Source organism: Dasypus novemcinctus, chromosome 24 (genome assembly GCF_030445035.2).
Source record: "Dasypus novemcinctus isolate mDasNov1 chromosome 24, mDasNov1.1.hap2, whole genome shotgun sequence".
NCBI classification, from domain to species: Eukaryota; Metazoa; Chordata; class Mammalia; order Cingulata; family Dasypodidae; genus Dasypus; species Dasypus novemcinctus.
The window spans coordinates 15,004,476-15,030,796 of NC_080696.1; the positions used below are offsets into that span (position 1 = coordinate 15,004,476).

Here is a 26,321-nt window from a genome sequence, read left to right on the forward strand (position 1 = left end):
CAGATAGGACTATCCTGGGTTCTTCTCCTAGACAAAAGGCTAGGCACAGATATGGGCACCTTTCAAGTACACCCACATTATTTTAAGCCAGCTATCTTGGCCCACTTCTCAGGAGTATAAGCAAATAGCTCCCACTATGTCAAAGAATTACATTACTAAAGTTCTCCGTTCACAGAAGGTATGTTTTCTTACCACTTACCATCATTTATACCTACCCAAAAGGTCAGACACACTATTTGATGATAAGAAGAGGCCTGAAGCCTAGTTATATTCAAAAACAGTCAAACCTGAAGACTTTTGGAAATTAGGTTTCAATTCTCCCTGTCTTACAGTAAATACATGTAATATGCTAGGGTTGGCTTGATAGATGACTTACATTTGGCAAGGAAGCAGCTTCATAACCAGCAACTCTACAAGCAGCTGGGAAGATAAAACTCCTGTCGCTCCCGTTCCCCATGCTGCCACATGTGCCTACCACCACCATCATCATCACTACCACCAAGAATTGCCTAAGCCATGGTTTCAAGGTAGGACCTCACCCAGCTCAAGTTGAATCACTGGTTATCTGTGCACCTCATGAAGATTTCTGGGAAATTCACGAAGCCATGTCTCCCCATCAGGGAGTATGCTGTGTTGTTTCCTGCTTTCCACAGTCATCTTTGGGCAGACAAGTGTCTATAAACTTCCCACTAAAAAATGCCTTTTATCCTTTATCTGTGTCTGCATATCCCCATCAATTGTTGTCCTACTGTGACAGTGTACAGTTATTTAAATAACTGTATTCTTGAAAGAGATGGCAGGATATAGAATGTATGAAGAATGGGGCAAAAGGAGTCATAGTTCCATTTTATTCACTAGATTAATTTTTCTGTATTATTAAGTTGTGTTCAAAATTACAGAAAAATATGATCAATATTGTATTTGAAGGTTTTCTTTTTCATGATTACTTCAATGTCCATCATTCCAAAGGCCCCTCATTAAATATGATTTTTTTAAATCTTTGGTAAGAGATAACTGACAAAGTTTCTCACCAATATCTTGTTCCATTGAAGCATCTTCTCTACCGACATATGTCTGACCCTCCTGGGAAGAAAAGTCAAGTAAAATTTATTAGTTAAGAATGGAGGAATGACTTGTTTCACCATTGTTTCACCATTCTGATGGTGTCTTATGCCTTGCCATGTGGTAGAGGAGTCCAGGATTCTCAGCTGCCAGTCATTGGTGAGAAAGCATCACCTGATGATGCCTTGATTTGGACATTTTCACACCCTCAGACTCTAAGCTTGTAAACTAATAAATTCCCATTATTAAAAAGTCATCCCATTTCTGGTATTTTACATTTCAGCAGCCTAGTAAGTGTAACAACCATTTTTCATTTAGGCCCAAGTACCTGATGACCAGTGGGGTGAGGAATCCCCAGCAGGCCAAAGCCTCATTGCAATCAGAGTTCACAGAGACTCTGGAGCAATACTCCATGTTGTCTGGGAAAGGACAGAGGAACCCCCTGACACCTACTGCTTAATAATAGCTAGAGTTCTATTTTGGGGGGAATTGATAATGTTCTCATGATAATAATCTCACTGTTACGCCATTCTTTCTGGTAAGTTTCCCCTCTGTTGGCCAGGCGTATCCTTGTGTCTGAAGTTAGTTTTTGAGAGCCACAAAACCCAAGTGCAGTACCATTTTCATTTTAAGCCGTGGATCAGAGAGGCTACTACAGCCAAGGTCATAGAAGCAACAATGGATAAAAATGTGGAATTCTGCTCTCTTGACATGAGGAACCTGCTCAGGTCCAGACCCAATGATGTAGGCAGGAGGCACAAACTTATTAATTACCACTAAGGATCAGGAACCTGTACACAACAATCCCAGTCTGAGGGCCTTTCTTTCTCTGTGTTTTTGCTCCTTAGCCCCTTCTTACTGATTCTACAAAACAGAAGCTTAAGTGAATGGATCATCACTTAGCTTTAGAACTACATAAACATGAGAACTTCTAAAAACACAGAACCCCAGTTAGCTGATAAAACTACCTAAAGGGCTCAAGGATTTGCTATATATTCTTTAATTTAACAGTTGCATGCATGGTCATAGAGTATTATAATAAACGTTGCTAGTGTGTAAAGAGAAAACCTGAAACAAAATTCCTATGTTCCACATAAGGGGTGTCTACCTTCAAGTGATATAAGATGATTCCAGTACTCAGAAGGTCATCATCAATGCCAATCAAATGGGGCAGTTCAGAATCCAGAACAACTCCAATCCCTTCTTTCCGAAGGGCTAAAGTTTGTTCCTGAAATTAAGAGAAAAGAAAAAGAGGAGGTTACTTTGGGAAAAGATAACTTCATAACAGATGTTCTTTAGAGTCTTAAAATGAGCAACACTTTCTTACCGAAAAAAAAAGAAAAGAAAAAGGCAAAAAAATGGACCTTTAACCTCATACCAAAATCCTGACACATAGTAGGCAAAGTGAATTTGGAACTTATAAGCACTCAATATAAAATGTGTTAAATGTATGCCAAGCTCAAATCTCACCTTCCTTAGGAAAGCTTCTAGAACCAACTGACTCCAAAGCCCCTTTCTCCCTCTTCAGAAATTTCATTTCACTTAATATCAAGATGTCTCTTTACTTCTTGGCTCTTCTCCCCAGTTACTCTGGAGGACTGATCATGTTCCTTCCTAAGACGAACGCTTTCCTGTGAATTAGATCCCACCTCACCAGAGGGACCTGAATGTGTCCCCCTGCAAAATATTTTCAGTCCTAGCCCCAAGGACCTAGAATGTAAACTTATTTGGAAATAGAGTCATTGCAGTAGAATTAAATTTAAGATGACATCACACTGGATTATGGTGGGGCCCTAACCTACCAAGCCTGGTGTCCCTATAAGAAGAGGAGAAGAGACAGACATAGGGGAGAAGGCCACAAGATGATGGAGGCAGAGACTGAAGGGCTGCAGCTGCGAGCCAAGGAACGCCAAGAACTGCCATCAACTGCCAGAAGTTAGGAAGAGGCAAGCAAGTATTCTCTCCTACAGGTTTCAGAGAGTGCATGGCCCACCAAAACCTAGATTTCAGACTTCTGGCATCCAAAACCAATATAACAAATTTCTGTTGCTTGAAGTCTCCCAGTCTGTGGTTCATTGTCACAGCAGCCCGTAGGAAACAAACACTGATTCTGGCTCCTGCATCATCAACATTCACTCCTTTGATTATCTCCTCTTGTCCTTTGACTTCACGTACCATCTTCATGCTGATGACTCTCAAATTTAAATCTCCCAGCAGATCGTTCCCCTAAACTCCACATCTGGGAATATTTACCTGTCTACTCAATAAATATGTGGGGATGCCAAACAGGCAGCTTAAATTTAATAAGTCAAAAACAAACAAACAAAATAGCTCTTGATGCCCAGTCTCCCACAACCTGTAGATTATCTCATCTCAGTAAATGCTAATAACCTTCCATACAATTGCTCAGACCAAAACCCATGGATGTCCCTTTGCCTCTTTCTTTCCCTAAACCCTACATACTTAGTGTTTTTTTAAAAATATTTATTTATTTATTTCTCTCCCCTTCTCCCCAACCCCGGCCCCCAGTTGTCTGTTCTCTGTGTCTATTTGCTGCGTCTTCTTTGTCCGTTTCTGTTGTCAGCGGCACGGAAATCTGTGTTTCTTTTTGCTGCGTCATCTTGTTGTGTCATTTCTCCGTGTGTGCAGCACCATTCTTAGGCAGGCTGCACTTTCTTTCGCGCTGGGCGGCTCTCCTTATGGGGTGCACTCCTTGAGCATGGGGCTCTCCTACGCGGGGACACCCCTGCGTGACAGGGCACTCCTTGCGCACATCAGCACTGCACATGGGCCAGCTCCACATGGGTTCAGGAGGCTGGGAGTTTGAACCGCAGACCTCCCATGTGGTAGACGGAAGTCCTAACCACTGGGCCAAGTCCACCGCCCATACTTAGTGTTGACCCCACCTTCAAATTGTGCCCTATCAGGTAATTTCTTATCACCTGCACCATCCCCCAGGCCCAAACTAACATCTTTCACCGGGATTACTGCAATAATCAATCCACCACTCTCACCCTGTGGTACTGCCTCAATTTGGCAAGCAGAGGGGTGTCAGGGCAGGTCACCTTTCTGCTCAGATCCTTTAAATGGACTCCCATCCACTCAGATAGAAGCCAAAGTCTTTGTAATATATCACAGGATCTCGTTCCCTGCTAACCTGAGACTTTCCTCTTGCTTACTTCTCTTTAGGGACCCGGGGCTCCTTGCTGTTCCTCAGACTTACCAAGCCAGTCTCAGGGCTTTGGCCATTGCTATTCCTTCTGTCACTACTATTCCTTCTCTTCTCCTAGAGCAAGGTGTTGTGATGTCAGCACTACTGTCATTTGGACTAGATAATTCTTTGCTATGGGGGCTGTCTTGGGCACTGGAGGAGGTTTAGCAGCATCCAGACCTTTTCCCACTACATGCCAGTAGCACCCTCACCTACCCTTCCAAACCCCTCCCCCCCACCGCTGAGACAACTAAAATGTCTCCAGATGTTGTCAAATGACCCCCCAACCAGAATGTCTGGCACATAGTAGTTGCTCAATTAATATCTGTTAAATGACTGAATAAGTGACTGGATATACAGAGTTCCCAGGAATGGAAAAAGGAGGGTAAGTAGCAGCCACTCGGGGAAGAGATGGGCAGGCAACAACTGACCCCTAGAATCAGGCTTTTAAGGAAGATTGTGCTGGGAAACAGACACATTCCAGACGACCGAAGGTAAAAATTTCAGTCTTGAGTTTGTACCATGCTGAGTTCAGACTGAGTCACATTGAAGAGCAAGACATTGTGCTCTGTGATTTTAGGTGTGACAGGAGCAACACGGGGCAAGTTCCACGCAGCTAACTAGGGCTCCTGGTTAGAGATAATCCTAGTGCATCTCTCTCCCCACCCTCAGCCCCCAGCCCTGCAATTAGACGGCTGTCACCAAGACACACCTCTGCAACCCCATCACCCAGCGCTGCCTGAATCACAACAGACAGTCCTCATAGTCCTTGAATCAAGAAATGCACGATGTGTCATTTAAATATTAAAATGATGCAAAAAGCCTGCCATTCTGTAGGTGAAGGATTCAGAACTTCTCAAGCTAGAGGAAGACCATTAGAGCAAAACTCAAACACTCCAGACAAGAAAGTTCATAAGAGGTTCTGGGAAGAGATAGTGGGAGAAAGAAGTCCTCAAACCTTGGACTCTGCAGACATTTGAGTCTCAAGTGCGTTTACCCAGAGCTGGAGTCAGGCAAATGGACGATGGAACAAAGAGGCATTGAAAAAAAGATGGTTAAAACAAATAACATAAAAATCACCCTTTGAAAGAAAGCAATTTAATTTAACAACCATTAAGTAGATACGAAGAGAAAATGACCAATGCATAACTTAGACTCAAGAAAAGGAAATGAAGCGCATCATTGTTCCTCAATTACTTCTCCCATTAGCCCGGCTTGCATTCTGTGGCTCGGAACCTCCGCCTTTAAGGTCGGAGGCTTCGGTAATCTTGATTTACTACACCAAAGCCCTAGCAAATCTTGGCCAAAATGATCACGCTAAATAAACCAACCCTTACACCGACCTCTGCAATACTGGTAGAACTCGTACTTTTCCTTCAACCCATGGAATTCAAGCTGATGTAGGAAGTGTGTGTGTGTTTACATTTGGTAGGATAAATATTGAAATAGGAATTTAATCACAGCTCCATTTCATAAGACAGTGTTCTCTCTGGAAGGCCTGGCAATTCTGAGCACTGACAAAGCTCACTCACCACAGCCCTGTGCAATGAATTGTTCTGGTAAAAAGGAAGGCCCTGTTCTCTTAAGTCCAGAGAAATAGGTATTTTCTTTCTCCATAAAAGTAGACAACGACACAAAAAAGGCAATATTTTAAACTCTAATAGCTCTCACTCAAACTAGAGAAATTGCTTTGGACTGTTTAATATTCCTTTTTTTTTTTTCTTAACCACTGAAAAACTTGTTTTTCCCTCCTTGAAATAAGTTACTCGTAGACTTTGAAAACCATTTGAAATTCATAACTTTAGAGTCTTTAGGTCAAAAGCATATTTGCGTGCTCTCTTGCATGCATGCTCTCTCTCCTTCTCTCTCTCTCTCGTACACACACACACACATCCATATATATAATGAGTAAAATCTGAATTAAGAGAAAGTTTCCCAGCATTGCAAGTGGGGGCAGACATACATATGATTAATGCTGCCCTGAAGCTCTATGACATTCAAGCTGCATTCAACTACATGATATTATAAAAGTGTCACCTCATAAAACTAAAAACGAGGGCTTAAATCATTGCTCAAGTGAAAAAGTAATTTCAGACAAAAATATCTATCATGTATAAAATATTTATTGAGTGGCATCTACTGTTATACATAATTTATGAAATACTTCTTTGATAAGATGAAATACTTAATATAGCCCAGCTGGTCCTCCCGTCCCCAGCACCAGGCACACTGGGTCCGAAAGAAAGAAAGAAGTAAAATATTTAGAGTTGCCATATTTTGTACTGAAATAAAACATTCACCAACCAAATGATTAGGACAAAAAGGAAACTACATGCAACTGAAAGTGCTGAAACATTGCATCAGTGTATTTTAAACAATATGTTCGCGTTACACTTTCAAATTATATGCTCGATATGTTTTTCTTTAACACCCTGACATCTACTCGGGTAAAACATCTTTGAATTTAAAGCATGCATCCAGTGCCAGCACTGGCACAACATCACTCTTATGCTACATTCCACTGGCCAAAGAGAGTCAAAGGGTTACCCAGATAGAGGAGACCACAAAGGGACATGAATGACAAAGGTATGGGGCTCCCTGGACCAATCCAAGTAACCGGCCACCACACTAGTTTATTGGGGTGGGCAGGGATTCACACTCTTTTGGTCACAACTACATCCTTAGGATCTAACACCTTGATTGACAGAACTCTTTCTTTGATAAATTAATAAGCAAAAACCAATATATAAATGACAACAACAAAAACTTAGTCTTCCCTCTTGGGAAATCTACCTAGGAGATAGAGCTTCCTTAGAAAATATTAGGAAGATTTTGGCAATGTGTCTGCCCCAACTAAATTAAGAGTTCTCTAAGAGTAAAACTTGGGTTTGCTCACACTGAGTGTCTTAGGCAGATACAGACATACCAGGCACACAGTAGATACTCCATAAGTGCTGATTATCTGGTACCATGGGAATAAGTGATTTTAAGTAGCAATTTTTTTTCTGTATAACTAAGAATTAAATGCCAAAATCTTTTTGTGGGAATTTATCCTAAGAAGAGTAATATGTTTCACAAATTAGTAGAATTATATAGAGTTGACTTACAACCTAAAATGCTTAATTTCTGCAAACCCCACAACACTAGCAGAAGGGGGAGTGGGGGTGCCAAACAGGGACCAGAGCACAAGCCCAGTGTGGGTGTGAGGAGGGCGGAAGGGAGGAAGTCAGGCAGGCAGGTCAGCTTTTATAAGTAAAATCATCCTCTAGAAAAGTTACTCTTGAATTTTTTAAAAAGAATTGTTGTGTGATTTTATTTGAAATTAACAGAAGGAAAAGAAAAGAAGCTGAAGTATCTGTTGGATTTCAACCAAATGTTTCTTCCTTATAAGAAGTTATTTACTAAAATAACCTTCTAAGTTGCAAAACGACATAAAGCAACATAGTTAGAAGTTAACATCCCTGTGTATTTATATTTTTCATCCATGTTTTGACTCTAAATACCATTATCCAAGTTTGTACATGTTTGAGCAGGTTTGCACCCTGCCTTTAGACTGAAATGACATCTGTGTGAATTTGGAGCCATGCCTTGGATCTTACTTCCTTACTTTCAAAATGCTGAGGACATGGCTCCATTGTCTTCAGAAACTAAATGCTGCTCCAAGCAAATATGAGGCTAGCTCAAGTCTCAGTCCAAGACAGATAATTTGGTTTTCTGCCTGGATGTTTAAAGAATTTTTCCCGTATCCTTGAAATTCAATAGCTTTAATTAGGATAGATCTCAGTGTTGTACTTTAAAAATTTCCTGGAACACAATACATTCTGTTTTTTATTTTTTATTTTTTTTATTTCTCTCCCCTTCCCCCACGTTGTCTGCTCTGTGTATCCATTCACTGTGTGTTCTCATCCCCTTATGATAGCCGGTGGTGCTGGGAAACTGTGTCTCTTTTTTGTTATGTCATCTTGCTGCATCAGCTCTCCATGTGTGCTGCGCCACTCTTGAGCAGGCTGCCCTTTTTTCACGTGGAGCGGCTCTCCTTAGAGGGCACCTCCTTGTGCATGGGGCACCCCTATGTGGGGGGGGCGCCCCTCCGTGGCATGGCACTCCTTGCTTGCGGCAGCGCTGTGTGTGGGCCAGCTCACCACATGGGTCAGGAGGCCCTGGGGATCAAACCCTGGACACTCCATATGGTAGACCGACACTCTCTATCAGTTGAGCTATGTCCGCTTCCCAACACAACACATTCTTCTTATCTGCAGACTCAATCCAGTATTTTTCTTTTTTTTTAATTTATTTCTCTCCCCTTCTGCATGCCACCCCCCTCCCCAGTTGTCTGTTCTCTGTATCCATTTTCTGTGTGTTCTTCTGTGTCCACTGGTATTCTTGTCAGTGTCACGGGGAAGCTATGTCTCTTTTTATAGTGTCATCTTGCCGCGTCAGCTCTCCATGTGTGCGGCGCCACTCCTGGGCAGGCTGAACTTTTTTCACATTGGGTGGCTCTCCTTACAGGGTGCACTCATTGCACAAGGGGCTCCCCTTCATGGTGGACACCCCAGCATGGTATGGCACTCCTTGTGTGTAAGAGCAGTGCGCGTGGGCCCGGGTCAGGAGGCACTGGGTTTGAACCCTGGGCCTCCCATGTGGTAGGTGGACGCTCTATCCATTGAGCCAAATCTGCTTCCCATGTATTTATTTTTCAATTCATGAAAATTGTCTAGTATTACATTCCATCTTTTTTTTTCATTTATTGATTGTCTAGTTTGAGAATACAAATTGTCCTTATATTTCAGTCTTTGTCATCTATATCTTCTAATTTCTGATTGCTTTAATATCTTGATTGTATTCATTTGTGTTCACTAAGATTATTAAACCTTTACTCTTACTAATTCAATTTTCAGTGGTGTCTCTTCTATTTCTTGCTATTTCTAACTTTATTTATTAGTCATGCCACAATGTTGTTTGGATCTCAAAGTTTTTCTTTCAGTCTGCAATCTTTTTTTTTATTTCATTCTGCTTTTTTATTGTAATCTAGCTTTGTTGTCAAATTCATGTTTCTCATTAAGTTGTTCTACTGAAATGAAACAATTGAAAGGAATCCCCTTCTATGCCCTACAGTGTGTTTTCATCTAGATTGGAATCTTGCCTTTTGCATGCTATATTACTTTTTTTTTCTTTTTTCCCCATCAGTCCATCCATCTTTCCATTACTACAGTTATGTTTATTTAGTTGCCCTGCTTTTTATCTTTATCTTGTACATGCTTAGGTCTGTCTGTCCAGAAATTTCATTGGCTCAAACACAGGACAAGCACTTCCTTGACAATGGTCCTGCCCATTTGTGAATGGTTCTGGTTTGAGGGTCTGCATTCTATCCGCTCTCCTCTAGTTAGATGTTAGACTAGAGCATAACTGAGGACCTGCGAAGGCTTGAGTTCCTGGTTCCTGCCCTCTTTTGCTGATAAACCTGGAAAAAGGGTCTGGAGAGTTGGGCAGACAAGTTGTTATTTGATTCAGACACCAGGAGGCCACTGAGAATTTTGTAAACAGGGAATTGGTTGATTCTGGGAAGGTGAAGCTGGCAGGCAAGTATAAGATGACAGGATCAAAGAAAAAAGGGAGGTAGAACAGGAAGGAAGGGATAGCTTGAGAGACACTGTAGAGGTAGACAGATTCTATGTAACAGTCAATTTATACTGACTGTCGTTAAGGAAAGACATTCTCCTTAACTATTTTACATCCTCCTTTTAATGAGAAAAAAGGAAATAGGAGAGTTGTCCAAAATATTTTTATTGCTAAAACAAACAAAAAACCCTAACATTTCCTAGTCCAGATAGCTGGACTGTCCAGGCAGCTCAGCAAGTAGATACCAGTTACTTATTAAAACTCACTCACCAATTTGACTAGCAAATATCGTTGAGTAATCTACACTTTTAAAATAATTCACAAATGCTAAAACGTCACTCTCAGCACTAACCAATTAGCTCTGACATCCTGAGAGTACATGGTAAGCCTGTGTTCACCCAGAAGCCACTGCTTGTTGTATATTCTTCTGCACAGAAAGAGTCCTGTCCATCTAACAGAGGATGGGAACAGTCCCGAGATCTCCAGTAAGATACCAACAAAGTTACATCTGAAAACCGCCTCAACTACTATCCCATCTGCCTCCACCCAACCCGAACACATAATAACGAACATGAAATAACGAAAAGGAGTAAGAAACCCCTTCATAATCCTCCAGTCAATAACTTACTTTTGCTACTTTTCCAAAAGAAATGATAAATGATAAAAAGCAATTTTTGCTAGCTGATTATATGTTCTATGTCCCTGCAATGCTAATTGTAACATGCACTCTTTCATGTGAGAACTCTACTGATTATGATCATTAAATCATCGTCAGATTTTAAAGAAACAACTATCTGTTAAACCTACCTACTCAACTGAGAAAAAATCCTTATCTATTCAGAAAAGGGATGAGATACAAACAACCCCTATTAGAATAGTTTGTATAGTAATCTGTAAACAGCCAGCAAAAGTACTGACTTTTCCCCCTACGCTTAAAAACAAAACTGTATTAGTTTCATCTGGAAAAGGTGCACCAAAGTAGAGTTTTCATCACCTTATTTCTATGGAGGGACTATGTGTACCTATTTATTGACCTGGAGATCTTAGTAAGTGACTTAAAATAAGTCTTCATGTCACTTCTTTCAACAGGAGAATTTTATGAAAATAGCACTAACATCCAGGCCTGCCATTCACCCCAACTCCACAGGAAAAGAAAGAAGATTAAAAGCAGAATAAATATGATGCTAAATATGATATCAGGATGTGGTGCTAACAGAGAAGGGAAAGAAAAGTCTGTGGAAGTAAAAGGTCCTTAAATCTACCTACATTTAAAAGGTTTGACAGATAAGCAAAAGTCTAGAGAGGCAAGGGAACTGGATGACCAGGGGATCAGCCTTTATCAGAACAGGTGGAAAGGCAGAGTTAGAATCCAAAAGTATAGCAACAGAGGCACAAACAAGTGGTTCTACCCAGAAGTCCCATCCTTTCTCCCTGAAAGCCAGGCCCTGAGTAGATCCTACAGCTCTACCTGCATGATACGAACTGAGACATCCACTCCTTACTGACCCTATTGTTCCTGCCTGGAGTCTCTGCCTCCCCCACCCACTGGTCTGGCTTTTCCCTTCTTGCCCTTCAATCTGTTCTCCATGTGGCAGCCAGAGCCATCTGTCAAAACATTAAGAGGCCATGCACAAAAACCCTACAGTGATTTCCCACACGTTTAGAATAAAATCCCAATGCTCCCCAGGGTCCCCACACTTCACTTAATCTGGCTCCTGCCCACCTCTCCAACCTCACTCCCTCTACTCTCCAAGGTGACTCCCAACAGTCCAGTCACAGGGGCCTCCTCATTCCCATGGAAGGCCTTCACACATGCTGTTCCCTCAGCCTAGGAAATTCTCCCAGTTCTTTGTGGATTGGCCCTTCTTGTTAATCAGATCTGATGGTGCATGTGGCCTGTTTGCTTAGGATTGGGGACACTAGAAAGTAAGATGAGACTTGGCTAAGGCAACCGTACCCCTACTCTCAGTCATGCTCTGTCACTCCACTCACTATTTTCATAGCACTCAAGGCTTTCAAAAGTATCTCAGACACTAGTTTGTCCACTCCTCCAGCAAGTAGGCAGTGGGTCCAGGCCAACATGTCAATCCTAAAGAGAGGTCAAGATGGAGTCAGTGTGAGTCAAATTTTTGAGTGGTATCATGACCTCTGACACTAAAGCCTATGTTGTCTCTTATCAGTCCTGTTTTTTTGCTTCTTGCCAGGAAGAGCAGCTCCTGAATCTCAAAATAATTCTTACTATGGCCAAAAAAGTCAGGTGCTTAAAAGGGAATCTTGTGTAATATATAAGGTTTGATTCTAAGAGACTATAATCATAAATAAACAAGCATTGAAAAAATCAGCATCATGAAGTCAATGTCAGATTGGCACATACTACATCATAGAAATTGAACTAGGAATGCAAAAGCCTTGGTTTTTTCCATGGTTTTGAAACAATTCCAGTATCTGTGGTCAAAAGAAAAACATTTAGAACAGATGGCGAACAGTCCTGGGACTCACCAGGACAGAACTAGGAAGAGAAGGACCTGGCAACCACCTACTTCATGGTCCAAACAAATCTAAATTTCCTGGCATTATTGGCAGTTGGTCTTTAAAACAGAAAACAATAAATATTGTCCTTTTAATGAACAGAAATTCTTGGGGCAGTTCAGGTTTCACTACACTTCCCACTACAGAAACATCATTCTTTATTTCAAAACCGAGCAGCTAACTGCTGGCACACAGTTGAGAGAATATGTTGTGTAGATCCTTCTGATGGAACAGTCCTCTCTACAGGCTGAGCAAATCACCCAGATGTCGGCATTTAAATTATGCAAAATGCATAATACCAATTAAAGAAATTATGTGTGAAAATATGCAAGAGCAAATTTCCTCACATTAATATTTAACTAGACTTTTTAAGTAGAGCAGCATCTTGTGATCACAAGTACTTTAGTATCTTTGACCTAAATGGAAGCCCAAAATACTCAGGAGGTTCACCAGAAGATTCTACAAGGACATTTTCTATATAGTGTCAACTAACTAAGGTGAGAAAACTAAGTGAAAGAATTGCTTTAAGTGGAATGTTTTAATTCAGAAGGCTTCAATCTGACATTGGCCTTAAACTTCAGTCAAGTAAGTTTGGCTTGCTCTTGTTTCACAACCCACAGAAATCTATCTCTACCTGGAAGCCTTGGCTCAAGTGATAACATCTACTGGAGATAACATCCCATCCAGTACCCTTCCTTGGCCTGAACCTTACCTATTCTTACTCCCCCATGGGACACATTTAGAGCCTACATGGGCTTACTGTAGTCTGCCTTCTTCTGCTCTGACCACACAATTACCTAGATTAATCACTTGGATATTAGTCAAATACTTGGTGGGTCTTATAATGGTATTAGACTTCACATCTGGGTCTAGCTTGTTTCTCCTGATAGACCAGTGGATCACCCAAGGGGCTTTAAAAAGATTACTTTGGGAGCATGTGTTGCTCAAGCAGTTTAGCATCTACTTCCCATATGAGCAGTCCAGAGTTCAGTTCCCTGTGCCTCCATAAAAACAGAAAAACAAGCAAACAAACAACAAAAGAAAAACTCGGGGGAGCCAACGTGGCTCAGTGGTTGAGTGCTAGTATCCCACATATGAGGTCTTGGGTTCAATCCTCGGACCTGGTACCTTAAAAAAAAAAAAAAAGAGTACTTTTCTTGAGTCCCATACCAGTCCTTTTAAATGTGAATCTCAGGGACAGGGGGAATTTTAAGATCCCAGGACTTCACATTCAGGGTTGTGTTAAAATTTTCTGTATCTCTCAAATGATCAACATTTCTATTTTGCTGTGTCCACTTGAGGAGGCTCAAAAGGGAAATGCTGTCAGTTTCTCAAACCTAACCCCTTTATCCCCCAGTCAGCTTCTGTCATTCATTTAATTAATATTAATACTTAATAAGCATCTGCTAACTGTCCAGGTGTTCATCTATGATGGGGGTATCCGTGAATAAAACAGAAACCCTATGGTGTCCTGAATTATGTACCCCAAATGTAGGCATGTTCTTGATCTTAATCCCCATTCCTGTGGATTGCAACTAGGACCTCGTAAAGAAGTTATTTTTAGTTAAGGGGTGACCCAACTGAATGAGGGTGGACCTTAATCTGGATTTCTGGAGTCCTTTAAAGCTAAAGAAACTCAGAAATAGAGAGAAAGCCACGGGGAGGAGCCAGAAGCACAAAGTCAATGGAACCCAGAAGAGAAAGGAGAGGATATCACTCTGCGACAAGAAAGCCAGGAAACCCCAGTACTGCCTGTCAGCCAACCAGCATGCTACCAGCCCTAGGAAGAAGCAAGCTTCCAGTCTCGGACATCATGAGCCAATAAATTCCTGTTGTTAAGCCAACCCATTGTGTGGTATTTATCATAGCAGCCAGCAATCTGGAATGATCCAGAATCAGGAAGGAAAACGGAGGCCTTATGTAGTCACCCAACAACGGCACAGGTAATAGATGCATTCACTGAGAGCTGCGTGGTTGGACTTCAGAATACCCCTGTGTTGCAGGTTTACCACCAAGGCCCTTCCAGCTTGAGAGACAAGAAAACTGAGCTTTAAAAGATTACATCATTTCCTAAAACGAGACAGCCATTTGGGTAGTGGCAATAATTGAAACTGATAACAGAAGTTCTCCAAAATCCACACTGTCACACCTCCCACGCTGTCTCTCTATAGCCCACACTAAAAGCTCATGCCTTTTCATGATTTAGATCCTCACTCATAACCTTCCACTTTTTCTATACTGATATTTAAATAATCTCACTATGTATCTTCCAAATCTCCAGCAGAAGAAGAGAAATAAAAAAGAAAAAGAAACACCCCTCAAACCTCAAAAGGCTTTAAGGTATCACTATATAATGGTCGTGTTTAAAACAAAATAAAGCCTAAAATCATGACGCAGAAAGTTAAACTAGTCTCAGTTGATTTAAAATGGGAAAGCACGTGGCATACATTAGGAAAAAAATGTAATTCTCATCACAGTATGATTTACGCTTAATGAATAATCAGAAATCTTAAAACTGTCCACTAGATTACATAAATATCTCAATTTCATTTTAAATGTGCCTGCCTATAAACATGATTCATATATATCATATACTTATAAATATAGAGTATAGCATAAACACAGTAAATAAATATGAGAACACGAGATGAGACTAGATGAGAAGAGAAGAGGAAGGGAGTGGAGAAAGAGGAAGAGGATAGCAGAGGAGAGGGGATTTGGGAGCCTAGACCAGACCAAACCAGACCAGAGAGACAGAATGGCAAACAGAATGGCAACACAGCAAAACAGAAACAGATTATCTCTGGGTAATTTTTTTCTTTATGTTTTCATCTTCCAAATTTTCTAAGACAAACGCATTTGCAATAAAAATAACAATGCATTTAATAAAGAATTTCAAAAGTAAAATGAAGGGACAGTCTTACATCTAAATTTTTTAACTCATACGACTTAATTTATTTCCATTTATTTTAGCTAAAATAGATTTTACTTAACTTAAATATATCCCCAAGGCTGAGCTTATATAATGTTCTGAAGACAGAACTCTAATATGATTAAAAGAAAAAACAAAAATACATCAGCCAGAAATGTAAGCTCATAGACCATTTCTCAAAAAGGCCTCAATGAAGATAGCCTGCAGGAATCTGGAACCAAAGGAATGTTCAGCCACAGTTTAATCAGTAGAAATCAAGCCTGAAAGACCTATTACCGCTTTCAGTAAAATCTACCATCCTCCACTCACATCAGGAACACACTCATGAAAATAAAATTTACAACTCTGTTCAGGACATGCGCAGTGCCTCGGTACAGCCCTGGGATGTCCCCCACCATCCCGACTCCCGGCGCTTTCAATTAAGCAGGAAAGAAATACTAAAACAAAGATCTTCCAGTTCACATCCTTGGCATGCTCTTTCTCACCATTTTTTTCACATAAAATAGGAGAATATACAAACAAAACAACAAACACGGCCACCACAAAAACAACAGCAGAAAGAGTTCTTCTCTAACAGGGGAATGATGGTAGTTAAACCCTTGACTTGGAACAGACATTTCATTTGCTTCTTACCCAGCTGAGCCAGGTATCAAGAGCATAAGGGAATTTAGAAAAAAGGAAGAAAGGGGTGGTAAGAGGGAAGGAGAAAGAAACAGAGGAGAAGTGTGCACCTCGTGAAAGGCATGCCGCTCCCATGGAAAGGCACACCAGGGACGGGATGAGACCATCGCCTCAAGAATGGGTTCGTGTCTTTTCCCAGTTGGTAATAAACTCTGCTTTTTACAGAGAAGACAGAGCATAACCCCCACTTCCACTGTTAACTTAATATTTGTCCCAATCACTAAAACTAAATTAGTCTAATGAATCAAACTTTTGAAGCATCTGCTTAAACCACAAGTAGTGAAGCTTTGTCAAAGTCCCACACTGGGTACAAGTGAGTTTCTGCCTGACTGTGCAGCTAACCTGGGAAAGGAAGGAAGGCCAAGCACAGAGGCATGTGACCAGGGTACTTTACAAGTGGCTAAATAAACTGTCCTCCATGAACCTACAGAGTTAGGTTTATGACACTAACCACCTGCCATTCACATCCTGCCCTTTGAAAGTTCATGCCCTTTATACCCCAACATAATACTTTATATGAAGACCAATCTCAATCGACCAGCTCCTCTTCCCAGAGTTGATTTAGCAGGAATATAAATGCATGTCTTTGTTGGATAAATACTCTTATAGTTAACAATGTTTTACCCAAGTATTCCTGTAAGTGAGTCACTACACTTGGAAACATTAATATACCTTTAGGAAGATAAACTGCACAGTAAATGGAAAGGGCACACTCAATCAGATTAGGCAGGAAGAATTTCCATGGCCTATATGAAGACCAATCTCAATCGACCAGCTCCTCTTCCCAGAGTTGATTTAGCAGGAATATAAATGCATGTCTTTGTTGGATAAATACTCTTATAGTTAACAATGTTTTACCCAAGTATTCCTGTAAGTGAGTCACTACACTTGGAAACATTAATATACCTTTAGGAAGATAAACTGCACAGTAAATGGAAAGGGCACACTCAATCAGATTAGGCAGGAAGAATTTCCAGGGCCCAAATAAAATTTTGAATACTGATTATACATGGCTCCAATAGTTTATTAAAATAAACACAATCCATTTTTAAAATAGAAATTACATTTGAAATCTCTTACAAATAAAGAATATGTAGGTAAGGTTGTAGAACTCTATAAGGAAACTTGAAATAGCTAGAATTTTCTGATTATGCTAATTGGTATAAAAATTGAAAAATAAATTGTTTTCTGAGGTAGTCCATTAATACCAAAGCAGTAAGTCAAATGTAAGATGCATTTGCAATATTTTCTAATCACACACTTCAATTATTTTAGTTAATAAGTGCAGAGCCAGCCACTTACCTAAACATCTAACATCTCATACCCATAATCAGTCAAGAGTCAAAAAAGTAAGGAAACAGAAGGCAGGCACAAAATGGTGGAGTAGGAAGTGTTACAAATCGCTTCCTTCACTAGAAATATGAAAGAGCTAGAAAAAGCAATTGGAATTAACTAGGTGATAACTCTGGAACCAGAATGGGCATTTAGAGCAACTACAGGAGGGCCAGAGGAAGCAAGAGGGTACCAAGAGTTCAGTTTTTTAAGCCAAAGATGAACCACTGACCAACATCTATCACTCAGCCCCAAGCAGCGGCTACAGAAACAGATGTGGCTGCAGCAGTGCGGCCCCCAGTCCAAGAGTGGCTGGCTGGGGGAGGACTGGTAAAGGAATTCCTCTAAAAGTTGGGATTAAAAGTTAAAGCCGGTCTGAGGGGATCCCTGAGAGAACAGCAGAAGCTGGTCTGAGTATCGGTCCTCTGGGCAGCAGGACTTCAGCCTCTCCCCAGCATCGACCAGCATTCACCTGAACGTAAAAAGCCAGGGCACCTTCTTTGGGAGTTTTTTTTTTTCCTTTAGTACATGGGTGTTTACTGTTCTAGCAGATCCCAGAAGGCCCAGGACAGAATCTGCCTTAGTTTCAGGCCTCTCTGCAACAGCGGCTTCCCTGCCTCACATCAGTATCTATCAGGATTCAAAGACCCAAGTGCACCTCTTGTTCTTCTTCTTTTTTTGGTTGCATGATTTTTTTTTCTGTTTTGTATTTTGGGAATGCTGGTGCCCTGAGGGATAATCAGGGACACTGGCCTAGGATTTGGTCTGGGCAATAGCAACTTCTAATGTCCTACCTCATAGCACATAATAATAGACGTGGAGAGGTAGTATACCTCCTCATTTTTATTCTTGTTTTGTTTGTTTTATTTTCTATGGTGGTGTTGTATCTGTTTTTTTATTTCTTCTCTCTCTCACTCTTTCCTTTCTTTTTTCCCCTTTTCTTACTTCTTTCCCTTCTTATTCTTTTTAATTCTTTTTTTTTTAAAAGATTTATTTTATTTACTTCTCTCCCCTTCCCCCCTGCCCCAGTTGTCTGTTCTCTGTGTCCATTCGCCGTGTGTTCTTCTGTGTCCACACCTATTCTTGTCAGCGGCACTGTGAATCTGTGTCTCTCTTTGTTGCGTCATCTTGCTACATCAGCTCTCCGTGTGTGCAGTGCCACTCCTGGGCAGGCTGAACTTCCTTTCGCGCTGGGCGGCTCTCCTTATGGGGTGCACTCCTTGTGTGTGGAGCTACCCAATTGGGGGGCACCCCTGCGTGGCACAGCACTCCTTGTGCGCATCAGTACTATCCATGGGCCAGCTCCACACGGGTCAAGGAGGTCCTGGGTTTGAACTGTAGACCTCCCATGGGGTAGGTGGACATTCTAACCATTGAACCAACCATTGAGCTCTTATTCTTATCTGGCATAACAAAGAGTAGGAGAAACAAATTTCCAGAGTGACCACACAGAATACTCATAATGTCCATGCCTCAACAAAAAATTACAAAATTACAAAACATATCAAGACAGGAAAGTATGGCCTAGTCACAGGAAGAATAGAATTCAACAGAAGATATTCAAGAGGAAGTGTAGTTTCTGGAATTACTAACCAAAGATCTTTAAAATCTCTCATAAATAGGATCAATGAATTAAAGGAAAACATGGCCAAATTCTAAAGGAAATCAGGAAAACAATATATGAACAAAATGAGAATTGCAATAAAGAGAAATTACAAAGAGGAACCAAATGGAAATTCTAGAACCCAAAAATCCAATAACTGAAAAATTCAACAGTGGGGTTCAAGAGCAGTTTAGCAGAGGCAGAAAAAAGAATCAGCAAATTCAAAAACAAGACAATTCAAGTTGTCGAGTTTGAACAGAAAGAAAAAAGAACTGGGGATTAAAAAAACAAGCCTAATGAACCTGTGGGACACCATCAAGTGTACCAATATATGTATTACTAAAGTCCCAGAAAAGAGAGCTAAAAGGCCAGAAAAAATATTTGAAGAAAATGATGGCAGAAAACCTTCCAAAGCTGATGAAAGATATAAATATACCAATCCAAGTAGCTCAAAAAACACCTAGCAGCATAAACCGAAACAGATCTGTACCAAGATATATTATGATCAAACTGTCAAATGCCAAGGACAAAGAGCAAAATCTTAAAAACAAAAAGAGACAAGCAACATGTTATATACAGGGATCCTTAATAATATTAAAGTTTGATTTCTCAATAGAAACCATGGAGGCCAAAAGGCAGTAGGAGGATATATTTAAAGGGATGAAAGAAAACAGTTACCCAAGAACAATATACCCAGCAAAGCTATCCTTCAAAAATAAGGGAGAAATTAAGAAATTTCTGGACAAACAAAAGCTGAAGGAGTTCATTATTAGTAGACATAGGAAATGGTAAGGGGACCTCCATGTTGGAAGTAAGGACATTAAACAGTATCTCAATGCTGGGTGAGGAAATAAAGATCTCCAGTGTAAATAACAAAATAGGCCAATAGATGTGTCAGTATTATTTCATTTCTCATTTGTAATGCTGTCTTTTGCTTCCTATAAGGCTGAAAATTCAAATTTTTTTTGAATAAAAAATCAAATGTAAATCTTTGTTACTGGGCATATAATGCATAAAGATGTAATTTATGCAAAGAACATAAAAGAGAGTCAAAGAGATATAGGTATCTGTATCAATAGGCTATTAAAGTCAAGTTGGAGTCAACAAAAACTAAATTGTAAAAATTTAAGATGCTAAATGTAATCCCCATGGTAACCATAAAGAAAATATCAAAAATATACACAAAAGGAAAGGATAAGTGATTCAAAATGGCTCAAAATGGCTCATTATAAAAGGAATGTAGTAATGGAGGAAAAGAATGCAAAAGTGATATAAAAGTTTTAAAAAAACAAATAGCAAAATGGCAGAAGTAAATTTTGCCTTATCAGTAATTTCCTTAAACATAAATGCATTGAACTCTACAATTAAAATGCAAAGAATGGCAGAATGGATTAAAAAACATTACCCAACTATACACTGTTTAAAAGACACCCATCTTAGATTCATAGATACAAATAGTTTGAAAAAGAAACTGGAAAAAGGTATTTTATGCAAACAATAATGAAAAGAGAGCTGTGGTGAAACTATTAATATGATTCAAAATAGACATTAAGTCAAAGACTGTTACAAGAGACAAAGAAGGCCATTATATATCAATAAAAGGGTCAATTCAACAAAAGATTAACACTTTTAAACATGTATGCAGCACCTAAAAGCAGAAGAGCAAAATATATGGAGCAAATATTGAAGGGAGAAACAGACGGTGCCACAAACATACTTGGAGGTTTCAAAATAGCAAGTTCCATACTGGATAGAACATCTAAACAGAAGATCAGTAAGGAAATAGAGGACCTGGAAAATACTGTAAACCAACTAGACCTAACTGGTAAATAGAGTACTCTGCCCAACAACAGCAAATACACATTATTTTCAAGTGCACATGGATCATTCTCTAGGACAGATAATATATTAAGGCACAAAAGAAGTCTCAACAGATTTAAAAATATTGAAATCATAAAAAGTAACCTCTCTTAGCACAATGGAATAAATTGGAAATTAGTAACAGAAGGAAAACTGAAAAATTTATATATTGCATGGAGATTAAAAAGAACACTCAACCAATCACCAGCTCGTGATCCAACTAGAAAAAGACCTTGAATAAAAGGGGGAAATGGTAAAGACAAATGAGGTTATATGGCTAAGAGACTTCAAAATGAGTCAGGAGGTCATCAGAGGGGTTGCACTTACACACATCTCAGCAGGATCCCAGAGACAGCCAAAGTAGATACAACCCCAGGTACTGGTGTTCCTCAGGGCTATGGAGATACACAAGTTCTACGGTCATGGCAGATGGCTCTGGAGTTCAGTGCCTTGTCAGTGGGCCCTGCTTTGGAATTTGTGCTCCTGAGTATGATTGAGTTGGAGTCAGATATGACTTTTCAATACATGCCTCTTCTGTCACTTTTACTAAACCTGTGGTTGGTGCTGGGGTTGGTGTATACTCAGGAGACTTGAATCTCTAGACTGCCCAAGTGCCAGCTGGGCCCTGAGCCTCAGCACAGTTGCAAATCCTACTCTCCGGTTCATTGGACTTACTCAGATCAGCCAACAGGGAGGTGAAGATGGTCAACAACTGCACCAGAGAGCCCAGAGCACATACAAATGCAAGTAGGAGAATTCATCCATCAGCCATGTGGGATCTAAGCCCCCTCTCGATTTAGAGGTGGAGTGGACATCACCATCCCAGGGTCCACAGGATGGAGGAATAAAATATGGATTAGAGTGGACTTAGTGATATTCTACTGTAGAACTATTGTGACTCAAGTGATGGAAGAAATGGTATCATTGATGTGGAGACCGTAGCCATGGTAGTTGCTGAGGATAGGGAGAGAAGAAGAGATGTGATGTGGGAGCATTTTCTGGACTTGGAGTTGCCCTAAATGATATTGCAGAGTCAGATGCTGGACATTATATATCCTTCCATAACCCACTGAATGGACTGGGGGAGAGTGTAAACTACAATGTAAACTATAATCCATGTGGTGGAGCAGTGCTCCAAAATGTATTCACCAAATGCAATGAATGTGTCACAATGATGAAAGAGGTTATTGATGTGGGAGGAGTGGGGTGGGGTATATGGAAAACTCTTATATTTTTTAATGTAACATTTTTTGTGGTCTATGTATCTTTAAAAAGAAAGGCAATTAAAAAATAAATTTAAAAAAGATAAAAAGAACACTCAAACTTATCCAATGAGTTAAAGAAATTACAAAGAAAATTAGAAAATACTTAAAGACAAATGAAAACAAAGACACAGTATACTAAAACTTATGGGAGGCAGTAGTCAGAGGGAAATTTATCGCTATGAATATCTAAATTAAATACAATTTATATTAATTAAATAATTAAATATCTATATTGTAAAAGAAGAAATTTCTCAAATTAATAACCTAACTTAACATCTAGAGGAATCAGAAAAAGAAGAGCAAAGTAAAAACAATATTAAAAGAAGAAAGGAAGTAAGATTAGAGTGGAAATAAATGAAATAGAAATTAGAAAAACATTTGAGAGAATAAAGCAAAAATTTGGTTCTTTGAAAGAATCAATATAATTAACAAACCTTTAGCTCAATGGACAAAGGAAAAAAGAGAGAAGATGTAAATCAGTAAGGAAAATGGTGATATCACTACTGATCTTAAAGAAATAAATAGAATTATAAGAGAATACTGTGAACAATTGTAAGTCAACAAAACCAGATAATCTAGAAGAAATGGAAAAATTCCTAGAAATACATCAATTATCCAAATTGGTAAAAGAAGAATTGGAAAACATCAACAAACCTGTAACAAAGACAGAGATTGAATTAATTATCAAATTCTACCACCAAAAACAAGTCTAGGACCAGATGGCTTCCCTGGTGAATTCTAAAATTTAAAGAAGAATTAATACCAATCCTTCTCAAACTCTTTCAAAGAATTCAAAAGAAAGGAATATGTTCTACTCCATTCTAGGAGACCAACACTACTCTGGTACCAATTCTGGTAAAGACATCACAAGACAAGAAAATTACAGACCAATTTCCCTGATGAATATAGATGCAAAAATCCTCAATACTGGAAAGCATAGTAAAAACATTATACACCATGACCAAATGGGATTCATCCCAGGAATGCAAGGGTGGCTTAAAACACAAAAAATTAATCAATGCAATATACTACACAGATAAAGGAAAAAGCCATATGATTATGTCCATAGATGCAGAAAAGGCATTAGACAAACTCTAACACCTTTCTTGATAAAAACACTCAGAAAAGTCGAATAGAAGTGAATTTTCTCAACATGATAAAAACCACTGTTTTAGCTTCCTGGCTGCTAAAATAAATATCACAAAATGGGCTGGCTCAACAATAGGAATTTATTGGCCCGTGGTTTCAGAGGCCGGTAGGCTTCCTTCCTACAAGGATCAGTATCTTCAGCTGGTAGCAATCTTGGGGGTTTCTTGGCTTTTCTGTCACATGGCAATGCACATGACAATGTCTTCTTTCTCCTCCCAGTTCCAGTGACTTCCAGCTTCTGGCTGCTCCCCATGGCTTATCTCTTTGGCTGACCTTCACTCTTCTTACAAAGGACTCTGATAATCAGGATTAAAGCCAAACCTGATTTAATTCTGTCAAACCTTAACTGAAGTACCGTCTTGAAGATCTCTAATTTCCAATAGGTGAGGGCAATGGCTGTTTTTCAAGGAGAGGAGTGACCTGGAGGGGGTGCCAGGGATCTTCTGGGGCCTAGAATGTTCTGTTTCTTTATCTGGATGTTAATTGCAAGATGTATTCACTTTGTAAATATGAATCAAACTGGACACTTATGACTTCTGCACATATTTGGTCTACACCAAAATGTCATTGAAATGACTACTGAAACTTAAAAACCATATATAATTCATACAGACCTGACAATGTGATTTCTTGACAGAGCAGAAACAGCTAATGAGCAATGAGGAAGGACCAACAGTGAAAGGCAGGCACAGGATAAGACATGGGCCTTTCCAAGCAGGACTGTCCAGATGAGGAAGGGACTTGACTGTAGAAAGGTATTGTTTTACGGCTACCCTATATTGAAGATGATGGGTGTGATGCTTTGAAGCTGTATGTACCCCAGAAAAACATGTTCTTAAATATAATCCATTCCTGTGGGTATGGACCCACTGTAAGTAGGACATTTTGATGAGGCTGCTTCAGCTGAGGTGGGTACCCACCTCATCCATGATGGGTATTAATCCTATTACTAGAGTCCTTTACAAACAGAATGAATACAGAGACAAAGTCACAGAAGCAAGAAGCTGAAAGCAAGGAAACCCAGAAAGGAAGGGAGACTAGTAGATACCACCATGTGCCTTGCCACGTGGCAGTGGAGTCAAGAATCACTGGCAGCTGGTCTTTAAGAAGAAAGCATCACCTTGATGATACCTTGATGTAGACATTTTCTCAGCCTCAAAACTGTAAGCCTATAAATTCCGACTGTTCAAGCTAAACCATTTCATGGTATTTTGATTTAAGCAGACTAGCAAACTGAAATAATGGGCAAGTGTATCATCTATTTCCTGAAAAATTTCCACATCAAATGGCAAACATGTGTTTCTTTGCTCTAGGGGTTGTACTGATCTATCTTTTGTGGACCCAAGAAATTTATGTTCCTAAGCTAACCCATACTTGTGCCTGTAAACACAGTGTAGATGGGGCCTTTTGATTAGATTCTGTTAAGGGCCTTTTAATTGGATCACTTTTGATCAGGTCGGTTTAGGGCCTTTGATTGGATTATGTCAGTGAGGCATGACCCAGGTTGGATCGCTGCCCTCTCGCTAGGGTCTTATATAACTTGAGAACTGGAAGCAGAAACACAGAGAAAGATAACTGCCATTTGTACCCTGCCATGTGAACAGACTCAAGGATCACTAGCAGCGGAAGCTGAAGAAATGAGACCCCCAAGAGGGTTGGTCAACTAAGCAACTCAAAGTTTAAGAGATGAGTCCTGCCACATGCTTGATCATCCACAACTGAGCTTGAGAAGAAAGAGACCTGGAGGAGAAGGCAGAGACCCAGATGGTGAGCCTCTATGTTGCCCTGCCACATGGCAGAACTCCAGGATCTGCCAACAGCTGACCTTTGGTGATAAAGCATCTCTGATGGTGCCTTGATTTGGATATTTCATGGCCTTGGAACTGTAAGCTCTTACCCCAAATAAATTCCCTTTATAAAAGTCAACACATTTCTGGTATACTGCATTGGTAGCCATGTAGCAAACTAAGATAGGGATAAATGTGTGTAATCTAAAAAAACAGAATCCTGTAGTGAATGCCTCACTTACAATAGCATCAGATAATGACTCTGTACAATCAGAAAGGCAATTCCTTTTACTGATATTATACTTTCACTGACAATTTATCACAGAATTTTGTAAAAGATGAAAAAGCAAAGTGTAAATATAAAACGGTATTTATTATTGCTGCATAACAAATTACCAAAAACCCAGAGGCTTAAAACAATACAATTGGTTCCTTATGTTAGGGAGTCTAGACATGGATAGCAGCATTCTCTGCTCAGGTCTCATTAGGCTGTAATCAAGGTGTTGATGGGAGCTGTGGATTCATCTAAGGCTTGGTGTTCTCTTCTAAGCCCATTCAAGTTGTTGTTAGAATTCAGTTCCTTATGGTTGTAGGACTGAGGTCCCCATTTTTCGGCTGGATGCTGGCCCCCATTATAGTCACCTCCCAGAGGTCACCCAGTTTCTAGTCAAGTGGCCCTCACAACATGGTAACTCACTTCTTCGAAGCCCACAGGAAATGCTCTCTCCAATCCACTATGACAACATAATTATGTAACATAATTATGGGGCGATATCCCATCATATTCACTGGTCTCATCCACACTCAAAGGGAGTGTTTATATATGTTGCTTTATAACAGAAGGTAGGAATCTGGGAGCCATCTTAGAATTCTGCCTACTACAAAAACAAATAAAGGGAATTTTTTTCTTGAAGGTTTTTGTGATTTTAAAAACTTATGTTTTTTTTTTCTTCTGAGACATTTAAAACCTAAAGTTTTAGGGAGCAGATGTAGCTCGGTGGTTGAGCACCTGCCTCCCACACACATGGTCCCAGGTTCAATCTCTGATAGCTCCTTAAAAGAAAAAAAAACATAAAACCTCATGTTTTATAGAACTAATTCTGATAGTTAGGTTCATGTGTCAACCTGGCCAGGTAATGGTGCCCAGTTGTTTGGTCAAGCCAGCACTGGCCAAATTGTACTGTGAAGAAATTTCTTGGACTTAAATCATCAGTGAGTTGAAGGCATCTGTGTCTTATTACATCTACAATCAACTGAGAAAGCTGCCTTCAGCAATAAGAAATATCTCATC

The 26,321-nt window shown here is 39.9% G+C and overlaps 1 protein-coding gene across 17 annotated transcripts in view; it reads right to left on the reverse strand.

Moving 5' to 3' along the window:
• Nucleotides 1-26,321, reverse strand: part of KIF16B (kinesin family member 16B) — a 321,124-nt gene that overhangs the window by 171,916 nt on the left and 122,887 nt on the right. For all 17 annotated transcript variants that reach the window (XM_058287591.2, XM_058287585.2, XM_058287593.2 and 14 more), the window contains exons 13-14: nt 2,171-2,290; nt 1,032-1,083 (exon numbers count right to left, since the gene is read on the reverse strand). In XM_058287591.2, the coding sequence (XP_058143574.1) occupies nt 1,032-1,083; nt 2,171-2,290 (172 nt within the window). The remainder of the gene's footprint in view (nt 1-1,031; nt 1,084-2,170; nt 2,291-26,321) is intronic.